Raw genomic sequence first — 20,062 nt, forward strand, 5'->3', positions numbered from 1 at the left:
TCGGAGGTCTCTGGGGATAGGGGGCTGCAGCTTGGCCAACAGGTGCCAGCTATGCTGCAGCCATGACCAAGAGTACTAGCACGCGGATGCTCTGCGTGGTTTAAGCTAGTATACAGTATTTTAGTTATGTGTTTATCATATCACGTTATAATGCTGGCACTTCTGTTTTTCAGATGAAGTGGATAGCCTATTATGTGAGAGAAGAGAAGGCGAACATGATGCTAGTAGACGTTTAAAAACAGAATTCTTAATAGAGTTTGATGGTGTAAGTATTAATCTTAGTAGCATACTACAGTATGAATGCAGAAAGCAGCATTTGAGGGTAGTTTCCAGAGGTGCATGAATGGAAGAAAAATCATGCAAAGGAACTTCTCCATGCCCTAGTCCCCACAGCAGCCCCCTGTCCCTTCCAGAAGCTGAGTATCTGAGGGTCCTCTGGGAGGGGGTGCGAGGGGAGGGGGACTTTACTGTGACTTAAAATGAGTGGAGACACTGTGAGCAAAACTTCACTCTGAGTCAACTTTGATAGGCCCACCACTCCACTACCTGACCCTCAGGAGCAGCTTTTCAAGGACCAAGAAGGTTGTTATGGCAAGGAGAAGTGACAAACTTGCTCTACGTGAACTTCCTTCCATTTGTTCAACTCTGAATATAACCCATTTTGTTCATGTTCTATTTAATATATATATAAACACATGACCCAGGTTTTGAGAACAACATACTATACCAATATATAGTTTTTAGGATATTTACCTCATCAAGCATTATTGCTTAATTTTCTGTCTCTAAATTCCTGAACTTGTTTTATGGGGGGGAAATAGGTACAGTCTTCAGGAGAGGACCGAATACTTGTAATGGGAGCAACTAACAGGCCACAGGAGCTTGATGATGCTGTTCTCAGGTACTTTAAATTATGCATACTTAACTGGCTAAACATTTAAAATAAGTTGCATATGTTCTAGGTTCTAGTATTTCAGAGAATAATTTAGGCATGTTTGGGCAGAGTGTAATTTATTATAGTGAAAAATGGTAAGAAAACCTGCATTATGAATACCGTATCAGACAAGGGAACTGCTGATAATACAGGAGAACCTCGATATTCATGGGGGTTCCATTCCAGGCTGCAGCCATGGATATGGAAACTGTGAATATTGAATAATGGAATCCTATGGGATCACAGGGGTTAGGTTCCTGGTTGGCCGAATTTGGTGGAGGGGGTAGCGTCTTTCCATGCTCTACTGCTCTCCGAGTCTTGTTGTGCCCCAAAATCAGCTGAAAATGAGTGTTGTCCCCCCCCCTTTTTTAACAGATGGTATCCATTTTGTGGCTCCATCAAAGAAAATGGTGGCTATTTTCATTAGCAGTCATTTCTGGCTACCTCTGACCTGCAGATATGTGAGGTCGGCATGTCCCCTTCCCCCTTTTTCACATATGCTGAAGTTGGGCGTCATTTTCCCTGACCGCAGATACTCGAATCCACAGATATGGAATCCATGGATAACGAGGTCCACCTGTATTACAAAACTGTTTGGATCATTAATGCAAGGTTTTACTTGTGGTTTTAAATAGTTTTATTGTGCTTTGTTGTATTTATGGTTTGCAAACCACAGACCATAAATACAACAACAAGGCGGTATATAAATTAAAATAATAGGAACAAAAGAGTGCATTTTGTAGAGTATGTAATTAACTGAAATGTGCACTGAGCATAATGCATATAAGCAAATATTCTCAAACCTATAGGGTTGGATCCAAAGGAATCCTAGCATAAGAGGATGGCATTTCAGCCCAGATAAAAGGAAGGGGTAGTTTCCATGATATCTGGATCGTGATCCATTGCACTCATAAGAGTGAGTTCTGCACCTGTGCTGGACCATTAGGGCAGAATTGACCAGCTCCTTGAAGTGCTTAGCCCTGCCCCCTGCACATGGTGCACTTTGTTGGTTTGGGCAGGCTAGACTGCCATTGTATCAGCACTTCGGACAGTGAGCTCCTTGGTTAGGAACAGTTTCTTCTGTGGAAAAAGCAAATGGATTGATTTATTATTCTTCTGACTTGGACTGGACTTGACTATTCTTTTCTTAACTAGCTGAACCCGCACAGAGCATCTGTGCGGTAGTTCACTTCCTTTTTGGGGTTAGTTGGGAGAATTTGTTTGGCGGGTACTCCCACAGCTTAAAGAGAGAGAGAGAGAGACACACTTTATTATTTTACGATGAACAGACAGATTCTTCGGCGACGATCTTGGCTTGTTGGACGGCTCTCACGGCTCTGACTTGGAAACCTTCCCTGACTATACGCTTGAGTATCCATTTTTTCTATACTTGTTCACTGTGGATAAAAAGAAGTTCTTCAAATGTTGTCTCCATTGTATAATGGTAAAGTTGCCTCAGTGGACAATCATGAACTTTGTCTTCTATGTTTGGGGGAGGACCATAACACATCTACATGTAAAATATGCCTACATTTCTCCCACAAGACGAGGAAAAAACAGAGCCCTGTGTCTCCGAGCTGCTCTTTATGACAACACACTGTGTCCCAGCACACAGATGCCCCAGTCTCCTGTTGACACCCCAGTCCCTTCGACGTTGGGCATGGCATCGGCGATGGTGTCAAGGACTGCAGAGGGGCAGTCTAAATCCTCAACATGGAGTGCCTTGGCGTTGACTGCTTGGATATCAACTGTCAGCACATTCAAGGCACCAAAGCCTCCCTCTGATTCCACTGATCAAAAACAGCACAAGTCTCAGCACTGGAGCTCCAATGCTGAAGTCGCACTTCCTCCCAAAAAGCATAGGGGGAAAGAGCACAAAATCCAGACGCTATGAAGGGACAGGCGCTTCACGGGCTATGACTTTGCCTTTGAATCTCTAGTCGTTACCAGAGGCTGCTTTGTCTCATCTGGAGACTCCAGAAGTTGTGGACCTCAGTCCTCCAGTGACCATACCTTGGCAGTCAGCCTCAACTCCTGTTTCGATGTTGACCATGGTACCGACTGTTCGACTTCGTGGCCGCTCTGTCGCCAGTGAGAACACCCTTGCAGTCTCCATCCCTAGCTTTTCTGTGGGCGCAGCAGGGTCTTTGATCTTGGGCCTCGCCAATAACTTTAGATACCGAGGACAATGCTTTCGAGGACAGCCTGGGTCCTGGAGATGCCCAGCGGCTCTTCAACATATTTGACTCGAATGAGAGTACACCTTTTGGTGTTGGCCTTCTATGATTTCCTAAGCTAGGTTCTCAACAACGATGAGGACAGTACAGCCCTTTCTGTCCCGAGGACACCAGGAATGTTGCCTTCTCGACCTCGTCTTTCAACACACTTGACTCCTTCAGCCTTCCAGCCTATCTGCTTGATACCAAGCCATGCTACAACAGTGCAAACCTCCAGTCCACATCCATGGAGGGCACCCAAAGACTACCCAGGGGCTCATCTGTGATGGTGGTTGGGGCGACGCTTAACAGGCAGTTTCAGTCTCTTGGCCTTCCCAGGGACTACTACAAATATAAACTCTGGAAAGCCCTGCATCATTCCTCTGCCTCCATGATTCCGATAGCCACTCAATTTACACCTCTTCCTGAACAACCTTTATCAGCTTCCATGGCTCGTCAAGTCATGCTGTCTAGAGTAGATGTTGCTATGGTGCCTGAACACACGGTGCAACTCTCCTTGATGTCTACACAGACGGTGGAGGTCCCCACGCCCCGGCCTTTGAGGAGTCAGCCCACCCCAACCGTGACTCTGGACACGTCCTCTTCCAATATGCAAACAGTCCCCAAAAAGAAGGGCCTCCCTTCTGGACCTAGGACTGTCATATTGATGGAAGACTCTGACTCTGACACTTCTACAACCAGCATGAGTTTGTCTGAGCACCCAGATGAGCTGCTGAATAAGATGGTACCCAGTGACAATGTTTCTCATAAGGAGATGTGCTCCTATCATGGTCAAATTACAGAGATGGCTTCCGCCTTTGGTCTGGAGCTAAAGGAGTAAGCACAGGATGTTGATGAACCTGTCTATAATTTTGTCAACTCTGCCATATCACTCAGTCTGTACACCTACCAAGTATACAGGATTTAGAAATCCCAGTGATTTCTAAAGCTGCCAAATCTGCATGGGTAGTCCTTCAAACTTCCACCCCAACGTCAAAACGTCTGGAGAATCTATATTGTATCCAGGAGGAGGAAAATGATTTTTTTGTTGAAGCATCTGTCCCCCAACTCTGTGGTGGTGGATTGTGCCTCTACCTCTTCTTCCGCAAAAAATGGCAGGAGACACATGATTCCTGGGGACAAGGAGGACTGCAAACCCGACGTGCTGGGTTGGAGGGTTCTTGTCTTGCACTGAAGATTGCAAATTACACTCCCTGTTTCGCCTGGTATACCCCCATAGGGTTGTGTCCGAACCGGTCCGGAGGCCATTCTAAAGGCCTCTGAACTCTCCAGACCGGTTCGGACGTGGCCGGTCCAGGTCCGGGTGGTGGGTCTTTCTTTAAGGGCGGGGAGGACTTACTTACCCCTCCCGCCTCTTTGCCCCCTCCAGCGCCCGTATATTAACGAGTAATTGGGGCGCTGGAAACCAGCCGCCCCCGCCACCGCCCCCCCCCGCGAGCGGATTAGGGCTAAAGCTACTGCTGCCCCCGCCGCCCGCCCGCCCTCCCAGCTGCCCAGCCCGAGTCCTCACCAGATGCTGATTTAAAAATAGAGAGGAGCTCACGAACAGAGCTCCTCTCTCGGCAAAATCCCAGATGCTACTGAGGCTTTGCGCGGCACGCACGCACCGCAAAGGACATCTGGGAGTTCCGGCAGAGGCCCGGTCTAGACCAGGGCCTCCGCCAGAATTCCCAGATGTCCTTTGCGGCGCACGCGCGCCGCGCAAAGCCTCAGTAGCGTCTGGGATTTTGCCCAGAGAGGAGCTCTGTTCGTGAGCTCCTCTCTATTTTTAAATCAGCATCTGGTGAGGACTCGGGCCGGGCAGCTGGGAGGGAGGGAGGGCAGCTGGGAGGGAGGGCGGGCGGGCGGGCGACGGGGGCAGCAGTAGCTTTAGCCCTAATCGACTCGCGGGGGGGGGCGGGGGCGGCTTGTTTCCAGCGCCCCAAGTACTCGTTAATATACGGGCGCTGGAGGGGGCAAAGAGGCGGGAGGGGTAAGCAAGCCCTCCCCGCCCTAAAAGAAAGGCCCCCCTTCGGTGCCGGTCCGGACTGCTCCGGACCGTGCACATCCCTATACCCCCACGTCTTCACCGAACAGGCTGACATGTCCCTGGAAGAATTCTGGCTAGATTTAATGACGTCCACACAAAAGTGACTCTTCTCACCAGACAGCAACTGAGCAACTCCAAACATCTGGTGGAAACAGTCCTGCGCTCTTGCGGCTGCTATTTCTCTGAGACGTCACACTTTGCTGAGATCCACTGCTCATCAACCAGATATGAAGGAGCAAGTGGAAAACCTTCCTTTCGATGGGAAGGGCCTCTTCTGCAAGACCACTAACTCCACATTGGAGTCCATCAAAAAGTCTGAGTTTACTGCTAAGACTTACAGTACATGGCTCCCTCACAAGGTTATTCTTCTAAATATTAAATATTTATTTAATATTTTAAATAAATAAACATTGCAGGAGGCATACTCCTACAGGCAGTCTGACAAGCACACTTCTGCAAGCCTTATCAATGCTTCAGCAAAAAGCCTTTGGCCAGAAATTGGCCAATGTTTCCATCAAGGTCCATCTGGCTGCTATTTCTGATTGTCATCCTGGATGTGATGGAAAGACAATTTTCTCGCATCTGGAGTAAAAGAGATTCTTGAAAGGTCTGAACAACCTTTATCTGCCTATCCAAGGGCCTACTGAACAATGGAGTCTGGCCCGCTTTAATGGAGTCTCCTTTTTGAGTCCATGGCTACGGCTTTTCCTAAGCTTGTAACACTGAAGACATTCTTTCTGTTGGCCATAACTTCGGCTCAGCAGGTGAGTGAACTGAATGCACTTCATATTGATGTCCCCTATACTAAGTTCTGTGAGGACAGGGTAGTGTTTTGCCTGGACCCAGAATTCAGACGTAAAATAGTTTCTGACTTTCATATTGACATCGTCTTAGCTACTTTCTTCAGGAATCCCACGACAGTGTTCGAGTGTTCAGTGCATTCCTTGAACGTAAGGCGTGCACTCCTCTTCTACTTGCAGTTGACCAAGCCTTATAGGAAGACAAAACGCCTTTTTGTCAGCTACAAGGACAAGGTGAAAGGTTGCCAAATTTCTAGACAGAGACTATCCCAGTGGGATAGTCTCTGTCTAGAAATTTGGCAACCTTTCACCCAAAGACCATACGGACTCACTCTAACGGGGCTTACACTACTTCTGCTGCCCTTATGGCTGGCATTAAGCTCAGAGACATCTGCACAGCAGCAACCTGGTCCTCTGAGCACACCTTTGTTAAGCACTACACATTGGACCTTCACTCTGCAGCTCAGGCCAATTTTGGGAGGGGTGTGCTGAAAAGGGTCTTACCATAGCAGACTGACAGATTGTTAGTCACCCACTCTTATGAGTGCAATAGATCACGATCCAGATAAACAGGTTGCTCACCTGTAACTATTGATTTGGAAATAATCCGTTGAAGTCATAAGACCTTCCCTCCTGGTATGCGGTATGCATACATATGCTGCAGTATGCAAAATGACAAAACATTTGTTAACGAGTATTTCAGGCTCTTTACCTTATTGACTGTTTCCTGTTTGAAACTATGATTGCATTGAAATGTCAGTCCTTCAGGAATTGACAAAGTGCAGCACGTGCAGGGGCAGGGCTAAGCTCTTTGAAGAGCTAGTCAATACTGCCTGAATGGCCCTGCGCAGGCATGGAACCCACTCTTATGACTGCAATGGATCAATTCCAGATCAATAGTTACAGGTGAGCAACCTGTTTTTCTCTTGACTTCCCTCTCTGCCAGGAGCCCCCGTGCCACTCCCATACTGTTCCCATGGGTCCTTAGCTGTTGGGGTTGGCTTTTGGGGGGATTCAGGGGGCTACTGTAGGATGAGAGGGCAAGGCAGCAATTTTCTGTGAGCGGAATCCAGAGGTTATCGGGATCCAACCCATAATTTTCATGTGGAATTTGTGTGAAGGAAAATATAGCAATTTTTTTTTACCCAGAAGGAAATGAGATTTGCTCTTAGAATGAGATATGGCTTTTGCAAAACGTTCTGTTCTCCTAACTACAGCTTGTACCCTTGATATATTTGTGTTTTTCAGACGATTCACCAAACGGGTGTATGTATCTTTACCAAATGAAGAGGTATATGGCTCGTGAATGCATTTTAACTTGAGTATACTTTTCTGCTAGTTCTTTGGTGCAAATTATTGGACAGTAAAACATTCACATAGGTGCCCAAAACTTGGATTTCCAATGTGCATTACATAAAGTACAAAGAACAACATAGAATACAGGTTTCTACTTCATAATGTGCTTACACATACACTTTTCTGAAAATCTTAGCTTTCATTTAAGACTTCATGTTTGTGGAAGAAAGAGCTTGATCATATTCTGACAGCATCTAAATAAAGTTTGAGAAACCAGAAGTATGTGGTTAGATGTCACTCCAGTACTGTACAATTCTCTGTCCCTCCTCCAATTTTCAGTTCCCTTCCTTCAGTGTAGCGCTTACCAACATTATTTTCCCTCCTTTACCCGTTATTACACTTTCTGCCCCAAATTCAAAAGTTCTTCTCTTCAGTCAAGCTAAGTAAATAAAATAAATGCACACCATTTGTGTACTGAAAAGTAAATTTATATTAGAGGAAGCAGACACTATAGATCATGTAGCAATTCTGAACTTAAATTTACTTTATTTGCTATTACTTTTTTGCCATTTGTATGTTTGCTGCTTGAAAGCAGTTAGAAGGAGATAGCTTATAACTATCTTATAGATTTGGTGAAATGAATATGTATAAAGCTGTTGGTTCTTCGTTCACGTCTGTATACACATTCAACTGAGTTATCAAAAAAAGCTCTGGAATGACAGGTGTACACAATCTCATTGTTAACTTGTTCTAGAATGTGTGTGGATAAAATCTCCGTCAGCGGGGATGATCCAAAGAACCAAGAACGGGAAATAAATGCAAGTACTTGTGCTACAGCTTGCACAGGAATCCACATGGTGTGTTTCTGTAGCAGTTTTCAGGCTTCTGCTTATACAAGACTTTTTGCAAGTAAAAGAACCCTTTTGGACTAAGTTTCAGTTGACTTGCACAATTCTCTGTGCATGGTGCCAAACATTTCCATGAGTATGCAGAAGGGCATTTTTGGGGTGCAACTAATGGGTAAACATCACAAGGCAAAATAATTCTACATAAACTTTCAAACACACATTGGCATGTTTCAAATGGTTTAATTTCAAGATTTCCATGTAAGATTTCTTCTTTATGTACTTAGCAAATATTGCATGTTTCCTTATAGACACGACTGCTTTTACTAAAAAATCTTTTGAGCAAGCAAGGAAATCCGTTAACCCAAAAAGAGTTGGCACAGCTAGCTAGGTAAGCAACTTTGTGGGGTTTATTGTTAACACTTGCAGTTTGTGTCTAGTGGTATCTGGAACCAATGTTCATTAGCAGGGACACTAAAAAATATTTCCTTTGAAGATGTTTTGCACAAGTGCTTTATTTCCTGGCTCGCCCCCACCCCCACCCCCACCCCCACCCCCACTTCATTTTAAGGATTTATATCCACTTTTGACTAAATGGTCCAAAACACATGCAGTGTTATTCTGTTTTGTCCCACCTATAGACACAGCTTAGCAGTTCTTAGTCCTCTGGCTGATGGTAAACTCCAGAGGGTGCTGGAAGTTGGAGCAGAGTGTGTTTTCCTGGGAGGCAGGGAAGACTCTTATGTTTCTTTTTAGATTGTGAGCCCTTTTGGGACACGGATCCATCTTATTTATTATTTCTCGGAGTATACCACCCTGAGCCATTTTTGGAAGGGCAGTATAGAAACCGAATAAATAAATAAGAAGCAGGCTTCTCTTGGGCCCAGGCTAATCATTCCCTTGCTACAATCTTCTTCCTGAGGGACATAGGGTGCAACTGCCCAGTGACCCTTAGCCCTGTATGGTGGCAGATTCTAGACTCAGAGGGTGCTTCCTTGTTTCTTTTTGCTCCTTTATACTTAGGCTAATCTTTAATTGGTCAAATGAATATTAAAGTATTTTGTGTAACTCATTTTCAAATGTATTAACTGGTATCTGTTAACATTTAAAACATTTATAGGTCACCCTTCCACAAGCTCAAAGTAAAATACAGTTGAATTGAAAACAGTAAAAAATATTGTGGTTCCATAGTTTTTTTGTAAGGCAATTGTACATTTTATACACACAAGCATATACACACTTGCTGAAATTAAATGTTTACACTTCCTCTACACAGAATGACTGAGGGATACTCAGGGAGTGACTTAACGGCATTAGCAAAAGATGCAGCACTGGGCCCTATTCGAGGTAAGCATGATTAGCTCTTGAGGGAAAAATGCAATTTTAAAGTGGTTAGACAACTTGTTGACCCCTACTACCTCCCCACCATATGGACCAGGATTCAAAAAGCTCCTCCAGGTGTGCCTAAGAGCTTGAGCATGTAAACACCCACCTTTGTGCCCTCACAAACTGCTTTTGAAACTCTCCTCAGTGCATGGTATACAGGGTTGATGTACAAAGCATCCTTAGGTGCAAAATAACTTAACGAAAAGTTCTTTGTATCCTAGTAATGCCTTAGTTTGGTAATGCCTTTAAAGGAGAGCTATTTTAATAGATTTATGAGATTCTGAATTGTCTTCTGTTCTGTGTTTTTGGAGCAAAGTATCCTATTTTCAAAGCCTTTAAAAAAGAAATTTGGACTGATACTGTTGCAGATAACCATTCATATTGTGCACTTTACTGTAAATGAGATTACATAATATAGATAGTATAAAAAACCAGTCTATGAGGCTGAATTGTTACTTATTGGGATTTTACCTGTTACTGGCTGCTAGATCATCCAAACGAAGCAACATAATCTGTTCTAACCCTGCTACCTAGGCAAAGAGGCATTTTTTAAAGTCATGGCTTTCTTACATTTAGCAGGAAGAAAGCAATTGCCTCTGTTCATCCCAGCATACCTTCTCTCCCAGGGGTTGTTGCTAGTGTCATGCATGTGTGTGTTTAAGACCGTGAGCCCCTTTGAGATTGCAAAGTACTTAACTTAGTAAAAGGAATGGGAAGATAGCTTCCTGTCCCAAAGTGAAAAGGGCTGCAGGTGAGAGAATACCATTATTGGATCAATGAGTCTTTAAAATATTGGAAGTGAACATTAAAGTACACAATTTTTCTCTGAAACCTAAAAAATCTTGGAAAAGTGTAATGTTTAGGATCCAGTTGGTTTTCCCCCTAGCAGCTTGTGTTTTCTTCAGGATAAGGAACAGGGAACAGTGAAAAGGTAGTTTAAACGAAGTATACACTTACGGAAGAGATGTATAAGGGTTTACTGCATGTACCAGAGCTCTTTAATACTCCCTCAAAAGCTCCCCCTAGAGGCCAGGGGAGCAGCATTCATGGAGTGCAGGTAGAAGGAAAAATTGGCTTGTGTGTGCAGAAACATAGTCCGTGAGCATATGTGCCGCTTTTAGTGATGATGTGTACAGACATGTGTACACATGTATATAATGTGTACACATATATCTCAATGCAGATAAGTTGTTCCTAAACACCTGGCTCTTCTCCACAAAGTTAAAGTTGTTTCTAGTGTTGAGGTGCTAAGAAAATAGTAGATGTTAACTATGTTTAAATGTCCAAATTCCATTTATCTCTATCTTATTTAGTACTCGCCTAGTTATATTTACAAGATATCGTTGTAATGCCATTATATTTTTGAAAAAAATTGGAAGTGAACTGCTGTTAGTATTGCCTTATATTGACTGTTTTCTAGTACACTTAGGACAGTGAAGATTCAGCTACTGATGACATGTCTGATGTGATTTGGAATGAATTTATTGATGAACTCTTTATCATTTTCAGAACTAAAGCCAGAGCAAGTAAAGAACATGTCTGCCAGTGAGGTATGGACTTCACTCTCCAAACAAACCACTTGCATTGCTTTTTGTCCTACTTCATAAATACTGTGAAGAGAGCACAATCTTTTTTTCAGGTTGTCTCGTGAGGGTGAGAAAGAGAGAGGAGCCTTGTGTTTTGTATTCCTTGCTTGGATCATATAAACATGCGATTCACTGTAGTTTTCAGGATATTCCTGAAAGCAAAACAAACTTGCCTAGCTTTTCATACTTGCTGTTCTCACAATTCATATCACAAAGTGAGTTGTCTAATGTATTTAATAATGTGGTCAAGCAGCCTGAAAATATTTCATGCCAATAGATTACCCCTCAATGCATCATATGCCTTTATAAATTTTAGCATTTAGGATGATGAGAGTGCTAAAAACAGTCACCAAACCCTTTCCCATGCAATGCAAAATGTCATAATAAGAACAGCCTATGATGTATAGCCATATAGTCACTGGCCATATTCAGACACAGTTGTGATTGGTTATAAGAACATGCTGTGACAAATCTCTGGCTTGTGTGCTCCTGGCTCCACTTCATTGTACATCTGGAAGATATTGGCAGCTTCCATTTGGTGCCCTGTAACGAGCAATATGGTGGTTCTGAATGTGGGGGAAACTGCGGTATGTATGTACCAGCCATGGCAACTGGAAGCTTCACCAAGAAAGGGAGGAGGGAGGGCACGGGCCAGGTTTGCCACAGCACATTCTTATGATGATAACCCATCGTTGGTTGCATCAGAATGTGATCACTCTTTGGTTCTGGAGCCAAAATATTCAAGAGTGAGTTCAGAAGTTTGAAATCTTCTGCCCAAAGTATTTGTTTAAGGAATTGACTTCTGGCTAGGACTGGATATTTGTAATTTTCACTAAATACTCAAATGCAGTTTCAAACGTGTATGACCATAAGAATGCAAGATAAAAATGTATTCATTTGTTTAGGCTAGTCAGATGTTAGTCATAAGAAAAAATTGTGAGCACCCAGAAATACTTGCTTGGCTTCATTGTCATGTATTAGCACCACCTAGTGGTATTAAAAGCTAAAAACATGGAAAGAAATAATGGGGTTTTTTTGGTGGGTGGTCCCTTTTCTCACCTTGTGCTGCTTGTTCTTATCCTAGTTGGGTGCCTTTTGTGGGCAGGTTTCATAGAGAAATGAACACCAACCTTAAATTTTAATTAGTTGGTAACAGTGTAGACCAGGAACAGCATGTAGACATTTAATGTGAAATACTTTCTCTGCTTCTAGATGAGGAACATCAAGTTATCAGATTTCACTGAGTCCTTGAAGAAAATAAAGCGTAGTCTCAGCCCTCAGACCCTGGAGGCTTATATTCGCTGGAACAGAGACTATGGAGACACTACTGTTTGACATTCAGCTTTGAAAAAAGTGAGGGGAGAAAGTTGCCAGCAAGAGACAGTTGATACAAACTGCTGCTGGAATGCAGCCAGAGTTTACAGAACTTTTCAGATCTCTAAATATCTGCACTAAAACAGGAGACGGAATTAAGAAAAAAGAATACAAAGTGTTGATCAAGATCTCATAGATGTTATCTGGATTTACACACAGGGCACTATAACAGCACAATAAGACATGGGGGGAAAGAACTCTAGCAACTGAGTGAGGGTAGGAAATGTAATTTGTATATTTTTTTGCTGACTGAAATATTCAAACGGCATAATCTGTTGAAAGTTTTTTTGATTTTTTAAAATTGATTAGACATTTATTTTTACTTGCTTCCTATTAATCACTAATCGTTAAGTGTCCAATTTTCATTTTCTTGATCTATATCAGTAAGGTGCCAAATAGAAATAATCCTGTGCATCTGGAAGAACAGCATTGGGAATAGCATTAGTTTGACAAGTTCAAAGTACAAAGAAGCTGGTCTGTTGCTCTTTGTTCTACAGTCAATAGGACAGTTTAGGAAGAAATCTTTTGACAGCAGCACAGCAATGACCAGTGAAAATGGCAAACACCAAATGGCTTGAAGTAGCCACTTTTGTCAGTCATTTCTTGCAGTATTTCTCGGATGCATTTGTAAAAGTTCCATTGTAGGATACTTGTCAGTTGTCCTTACATTGTAGACCTGGAGACCAAGAAATAAGAGTAAATGGTATTAACTGTCAAATGAAGTGCAGTGTTGCTCCTTGGTGTTAGTTTCATATGTATAATGACTGAAAGCCGGGAACTTTACACTCTGGGGTTTGTTTGTTTTTTAAATCTATGCAAGTGATCATGACACTGGTTACTTGTTTAATTACATTAGCTTTTTATATCTTTCTTGTGCTTCAATTTGTCACTATAGTTTGGGAGAGACAGCTGACTTTTTAAGAAGTATAGTAACTACATTGTTTCTGTAAGTTACTTTTTATGATATGAATTATTTGTAAAACCATGGCCTTTTAATATTAAAGGGACAGGCATATTTGCCCCTTTGATTGCCCCTTTATGATTTGATTACCCCTTTATGATTTGATTACCCCTTTATGATTTGATTACCCCTTTATGATTTGATTACCCCTTTATGATTGTGTTCAAAAAACTTATTCAATTACTAGGATTAAAATAACATCTAAGAAAGAAGACTGTTCAATTTTTTTCTCACTTGGGGATTCTGAGGAAGGTAGAAAAGGAGAAAAATTGTTGAACCTTCTATTAAGAAAATAAAAGTAAAAAAACAGGGTTTTTGTTTTTAAAAAATAAAATAAAATAATAATCATGCTTTTTAATTCCAAAAAGTTGAATTTGACTTTGGTTGGAAATGAGATATTAAATCTCCTGAGTATATATTGCTCTCTACTGCTGAAATATAAAAGTACTGATTTCAAACTGATGAATTTTTAGCACTTCTACAGAGACCCGTATCCATTACTAGATACCAGTAATGACAGTAGAGACCATGCCATAAGTTTAAAGCCATTCTGGAGGCACACATGAAAATAGTTCTGAGTCCTAAAATCACTAAATCATGATTCCTAAAGACTAACAAAATTGTTTCATCTTGCAACTAGATTAAAATTTAATATTAATATTGTATCACAGTGGCTGTTAAATAGCTTGATTAGACGTGGTAGATGTTTGAAGCTTTTGGGCATGTGAATTATGATCCATCTTTTGGGGAAGCTTAAAAATGCTTGCTACTCACATTGGATGTCTTTCAAGCTCCTCTCCATAACTGATTCATTCTGATACTTTGCACTGAAAGTGTAATGTGTCTGGCACTGTTGTGCAGTTTGGCTAAAATTTCTCATGTGTATTAGCTCTGGATCATTGATCTCCTTTTGATACATAACTAGCCAATTTAAGAACTCCCGTCCATGGAATAAAATGTTTGTTGTATTGTCTGAAAGAAGAAATAGAGTAAGAACCATTCCCCTTTCCAATTAAATGAACTGTGAAGTATCCCCTTCATTTTGGCACAAATTAACTTCTTCCTTAAATAGAAAAACTATCAGTTTTGCTGTAAGGAAATATCAATGTGACGAAAGCAGACATAGCTGTGAAGTGATGCTAGTTACCCGGTCTTGTTTTAAAATGTAGGTAGGACAACCAAGTTAATATTATGGGCTAACCCTTGGAAAGATTTTAATTGTCCAAACCTGCAGTATTACCCTGTCCTGCATTCCTGAATTAGATTTACCTATGACACTGAGCAACTGAAGTAAACTTTTAAATACATTCACCTACCTTTCTGATGTAGATTAATCTTTGGGTGTGTTGTGAGGGGACCTCCAGTAAGGGAAACTAGCGAAAGTGCTATATGAAAAGCTCAAGTTCATATTTTCAAAACCTGAACTATGTGGTTATCCCAGGCAGTGATTAGCTGTGAACAAAGGCTGCAACCATTTGCCTTAAGCTCACTAACCTCCATAGGACTGAGCACAGCTAACTGGATGTTGGCTTGCAGCCAGGGTAAACTGCCCGACATATTCTAGAGCAAACAACTTGACTTTGGAAAAGGCAAAATAATTTTTGCCTAAGAAATTGCCTTCTGTAGGCAATATCCACAAAATACAGGAAATAAACTTTTCATGGTGTCAGAACCAGCAGTACTGAGAATCTAAGTAAAAATACTTGATTAGAATTGTTCAACTATATGAAAAAACTTTGGAGCATGTGTTGAGAAGACTTCAGCACTGGCTACTTACTTGAATAGAATTTAACGATGTATCCTCCTTGTACCTTTGTGGTGTTTGTGATCTGCAGTCACTTTTATTTTATATATTTCAGGTTGTTCCACAGGAGTTCAAATGGATTTAGTTTGCATTTTATGTATATTCTCTTTAATTAAAGATGAGGCCTGTGGATGCTACCCCCCTTAAGCATTTTTAATACTAGTTTTTGTCAAATTCTTGACTCGAACACTTTACAAAACTCAAGGCAGAGGATACACAACCATGTGGAATTGTTTAATGGCTGGCTAATTCTGTTGGCTTTTATAGTCACAACTTTGTTTTAAGGTAAATGTGGAAATTGCTATAATGTTGACAAGCCATAACTCGGTAATTAAATTTCATCATTTTTTCCTTGTTTCAAGTCTCTCTAGTAGAAGTAGTTACTAGATACATATGGCTAGGTTTTTGGTACTTGCAAAATATGAATTATTCTGTTGCCCCCAATCTTCCTACATTTCCCTGAAGAGACACTTATAATGTTCCTACTGGATATGTAGACATTCTGTCATTAGTGGGAACCTGGCTATAATTCTTCCTTCTGGCCATGGCGGGTTTGTTTTGTCATTAGTCTGGTGTACCTGTTGCCATGTCAGTGTGAGACTATTTGAGAGACTTGTTCATTACAGTACTGGAGACCTAGGCTATTAAAAGGACACTACAGAAAACTGTGAAATGCCTTTTTCTAAGAAATGTGTTTAGCTATCAATCTGTAGCAAAGACAGAGGAAAACGCTCATGCGTATAATTACACTGAAGTACTTCCTGAAAATGCTATTTAGCAGCTGTCGCCTCATCTGAGAGGATTATTCTAAAGTAGTGTCCTCTAAGAAGGACCTTGATATATGAATAACTGGTTTGAATGTAAAACAAAAAGTACTGCCAAAACTAAAGTTTCTTCATAGTAGCCAGATTTTCAGCAACAGAAACGTATGGACATAGGAAAGGTCTGAGAGAATTGTCAAAATGTTTGTTGTTTAACTTGTCTTTCTTGCTGAATTACAATGTCTTTTATCAAGATATAAAATTTTATTTGGAAAATGTGTAAAAGCATGAAAAACAGTCACACAGAATAATACTGAAAAAGTTAATTTTCCTTGATGAAATTGTGCAACATGTCTTCATTTCAGTTTTGATTTTACTAGGTCCAAATTAATGCTTTTCAAATCTGTTGCCTATAACTTTGCTTTTCATATTTCTCATGTAATGTAAGATCAGCTTTTTCTAGAAGACTTCCATTTTGTTTCTCTGAGACAAGACTGAAAATCGTAACCAATGTAAGTTCTAACTAAAATGTGTTGAAACAAGCTTTTTTATTACCTCAGTTTTGTTAGATTCTAAATAAAAAAGTGAAAAATAATTTGAGTGACTACTTTTACAGAGTACCTTGTTCAAACAATATTGGAAATAAGGCAAGCTTTGACTGGATGAGATAAATGAGATCAGAGTTTAACTCCAACTTTGGTACTTAAATAACTCCTCTTAAGTGTTCTCAGCCTAGCCAAAAGATTTCGCAGGCAATTTTTTCCATAATGGTTCTTACCTACCAGAAGTTCTTGGCCAAAGAACTTCATTCCTAGTCCTACAACTTGGGAGCAGGTTACAATAATTATTTTTTTTCAAAACAAGGGGAAAAACATAATAGACATGTGATTTAACATAGAATCAAGTTCTCTTAAAAATGAGTCCTCAGTATTCAGCCATATCAGCTTGGACATTAAGAAAAAGCCATCCCTGGTGGCTTTCATTCAGTACCACCTATCTTTTTTTCCTGTATTCCAGAATGTTGTCAGCTCTTATATCCAGTCGCTCAATTCCGCCTGTGACATTGTTGCTTGGATGTTTCATTGTCATCTCATACTCAGAAGGTTGTATCCAAAGTTGTATAAGTGGAAACCCACTCACATAATATAGCTTTCCACCTTCTTCCCACAGGCCACTTCTGAGTCCTCCTTCCATATCCCACCTACTTCTGAAGGTTCTCTGATCTTCTCTGAGGTCTGAAAAGGATTCTTGACTTCACATTTAGCATGAGCTCACTGGGCCTGGGCTTATAGCTATTGTGTGCTATCTCTATCAGCAGGTTGAAAGGTGTGCACCTTTATTCAGGCACGATGCCTCAGAATACCAGTTGCAAGGGAGCAAGAGAGAAGGCATGCCCTCACCTCTTGCCCGTGGGCTTTCAAGAAGGCTACCCTTGCCTGTGGGCCACTGTGTAAAACAGGATGCTGGACTAGATAGATCTTGGGCCTGATTCAGCTGGGCTGTTATCAAGTTCTTATTTATGGTGAGCACCAAATCATGAAATTAGAAAGATATTTAAGCCTAGGAATTATAGATCATAACAAATGATGTAAACCCAAGAAAGAGAAATATTTCATATGTTGTGGTCATCTTCTATTATTAAACCCTTTTAAAGAATTTTGCATTCAATACATCATTTGAACTCACATTTTGGGTTACCTACCTGCAAAGTAAAATCTTGAAGTGGGCCATCACTAATCCATCCTTTGTATTGATCTAGCATGAAGGTTTGGCTTTAATTTTGACTCTCCCCTCTTGGATCCCAATATTCAAATCTACTGCCAAATCACATTGCTTTTCTCTGTAACAATTTGAAAAAGCAGTCTTCCTTCTACTTCCCATCTGCAAAAACTGGATCACACTAGAACTACCTCCCACCATGACTACAGTAAATTTGCCCTGTGTGGCCTTCTCTTGTCACACCTCTGCCCACTTCCCCTATCTACCACTTTGCACCCAAAACCCTTCACTTGTCCCATTGATTTGATTAAGTGCCATCAAGTCTGTGTTGACCACATAGATTCTCTCCAGGATGATCTGTCTTCCTTGGCCTTAAAGGTCTCTCAGTGGCACATTCATTGCTGCCGTAATTGAGTCCTTCCACCTTGCTGCTGGTGGTCGTCCTCTTCTCCTTTCTTCAGTTCCCCCAAGCATTATGGACTTCTCAAGGGAGCTGGATCTTTACATAATGTGTCCGAAGTATGATAATTTGAGCCGGGTCATCTGTGCCTCAAGTGAAAATTTCGGATTGCTTTGTTCTATGATCCATTTATTTGTTTTCCTGGCTGTCCATGGTATTCTCAAAAGTCTTCTCCAGCACCAAAGTTCAAAAGCGTCAATACTTTTTCTTTCTTGCTTCTTCAAAGTCCAGCTTTCACATCCATAGAGTGTCATGGGAAAACTATTGTCTGAATGATTCTAATCTTTGTAAGTATAGTCATATAGTCCAGCTTTTGCATCCATAGAGTGTCATGGGAAAACTATTGTCTGAATGATTCTAATCTTTGTAAGTATAGTCATATCATGGCATCTAAATATCCTTTCCAAGGACTTCATTGCATCCCTACCAAGTGCTAGTCTGCAGCGTATTTCTTGACTGCTGGATCCTTTACTGTTGATGGTTCGTCCTAAAAGGCAGAAGCTATCTACCACTTCAATGTCTTCATTATCAATTCTAAGGCTGGTTGCTGTCATTAGTTTAGTCGTCTTTACATTTAGGCATAGTAACGTTTTTTCACTGTGCTCCTTGACTTTCATTACTAAAGCTTGCAGATCATCTGCATTCTCAGCTATCAGAGTGGTGTCATGAACGTAGCACAGGTTATTGGTGTTTCTTCCTCCAACTTTAAAACCACACTCATCTTCCATCCAGCTTCTCTCAGCATATGTTCAGCATATAAGTTGAATGAATAAGGAGAAAGTATACAGCCTTGTCTTACTCCTTTGCTGATCTGGAACCAGTCTATTTCACCACGTTCTGTCTGGACTGTGGCTTCCTGTCCTGTGTATAGGTTTCTCATGAGAACAATGAGATGTTCTGGGATATCCATTTTCCTACGGATATTCCACAACTTGGCACGGTTGACACAATTGAAGGCTTTTCTGTAGTCAGTAAAGCACATATTGACTTCTTTCTGGTATTCTTTGACTTTCTCAATTATCCAGCGTACATCAGCAATGATGTCTCTTGTTCCTTGGCCTTTTCTGAAACCAGCTTGTACATCTGGTATTTCCCTTTCCACGTAGGGCTCTAATTTGTGTTGGATGATGCTAAGCATTATTTTGCTAGCATGTGAAATTAAGGATATTGTGTGATGGTTTGTGTAGTCTGTTAAGTCTCCTTTCTTTGGTATGGGCATGTAGACTGACCTCTTCCAGTCCTTTGGCCACTGTCATTCTCCAAATTTGCTGGCATAGTTTGCTTAGAGCCTTGACTGATTCTTCTTCTGTTGCCTGCCATATTTCTGTAGCTATTTCTTCAATTCCTGTAGCCTACCGACTTGGTAATGACCGCAGTGCTGATCTAACTTCATCTTTCTGTACTAGAGGTTCTTGCAAGTAGGGGATATCTTCTAGAGCAGGGATTCTCAGCGTTGGGTCCCCCAATGCTATTGGACTCGCCCATAATCCCCAGCCCGTGGCCTTTGGGAATTATGGGAGTTGAAGTCCAATAACATCTGGGGACCCAACATTGAGAATCCCTATTCTAGAGTATCTTGCATGTTGATGTCCCTGCTGTACAGATTTTCAGTATACACCTTCCATCTCTGCTTGATCTGCTCTGAATCATTTACTATCTGTCCTTTTGGCATCCCTTAACGTATCAGTTCAAGGTTGGAACCTCCTCCTGAGTTCAGAAATCTTTGAAAAACACCTTGTTTTTCTGTGTCTATTTCCATCCTCAAGGTCTTTACAGATGTCATTGTAGTACTGCTCCTTGTCTCTTCTAACAGCTTTCTGAAATTCCCCATTAAGTTCCTTTCTGAAGTCTTTATCTTTCTTGACTTTGG

At 41.3% G+C, this 20,062-nt stretch overlaps 1 protein-coding gene and 1 long non-coding RNA gene across 9 annotated transcripts in view; one reads left to right on the forward strand and one right to left on the reverse strand.

The window, feature by feature from the left end:
* Positions 1-16,608, forward strand: part of SPAST (spastin) — a 58,115-nt gene extending 41,507 nt beyond the window's left edge. For all 7 annotated transcript variants that reach the window (XM_053302633.1, XM_053302616.1, XM_053302626.1 and 4 more), the window contains 7 exons: positions 174-265; positions 822-901; positions 7,249-7,291; positions 8,453-8,532; positions 9,418-9,488; positions 11,037-11,077; positions 12,326-16,608. In XM_053302633.1, coding sequence (XP_053158608.1) covers positions 174-265; positions 822-901; positions 7,249-7,291; positions 8,453-8,532; positions 9,418-9,488; positions 11,037-11,077; positions 12,326-12,448 — 530 coding nt within the window. In that variant the 3' untranslated portion in view covers positions 12,449-16,608. The remainder of the gene's footprint in view (positions 1-173; positions 266-821; positions 902-7,248; positions 7,292-8,452; positions 8,533-9,417; positions 9,489-11,036; positions 11,078-12,325) is intronic.
* Positions 1-20,062, reverse strand: part of LOC128347710 (uncharacterized) — a 28,259-nt gene that overhangs the window by 4,731 nt on the left and 3,466 nt on the right. For both annotated transcript variants that reach the window (XR_008317670.1, XR_008317669.1), the window contains exon 2: positions 7,474-7,550. This is a non-coding gene — a long non-coding RNA (uncharacterized LOC128347710). The remainder of the gene's footprint in view (positions 1-7,473; positions 7,551-20,062) is intronic.

This window comes from Hemicordylus capensis, chromosome 1 (assembly GCF_027244095.1).
Source record: "Hemicordylus capensis ecotype Gifberg chromosome 1, rHemCap1.1.pri, whole genome shotgun sequence".
In the NCBI taxonomy this organism is placed as follows: Eukaryota; Metazoa; Chordata; class Lepidosauria; order Squamata; family Cordylidae; genus Hemicordylus; species Hemicordylus capensis.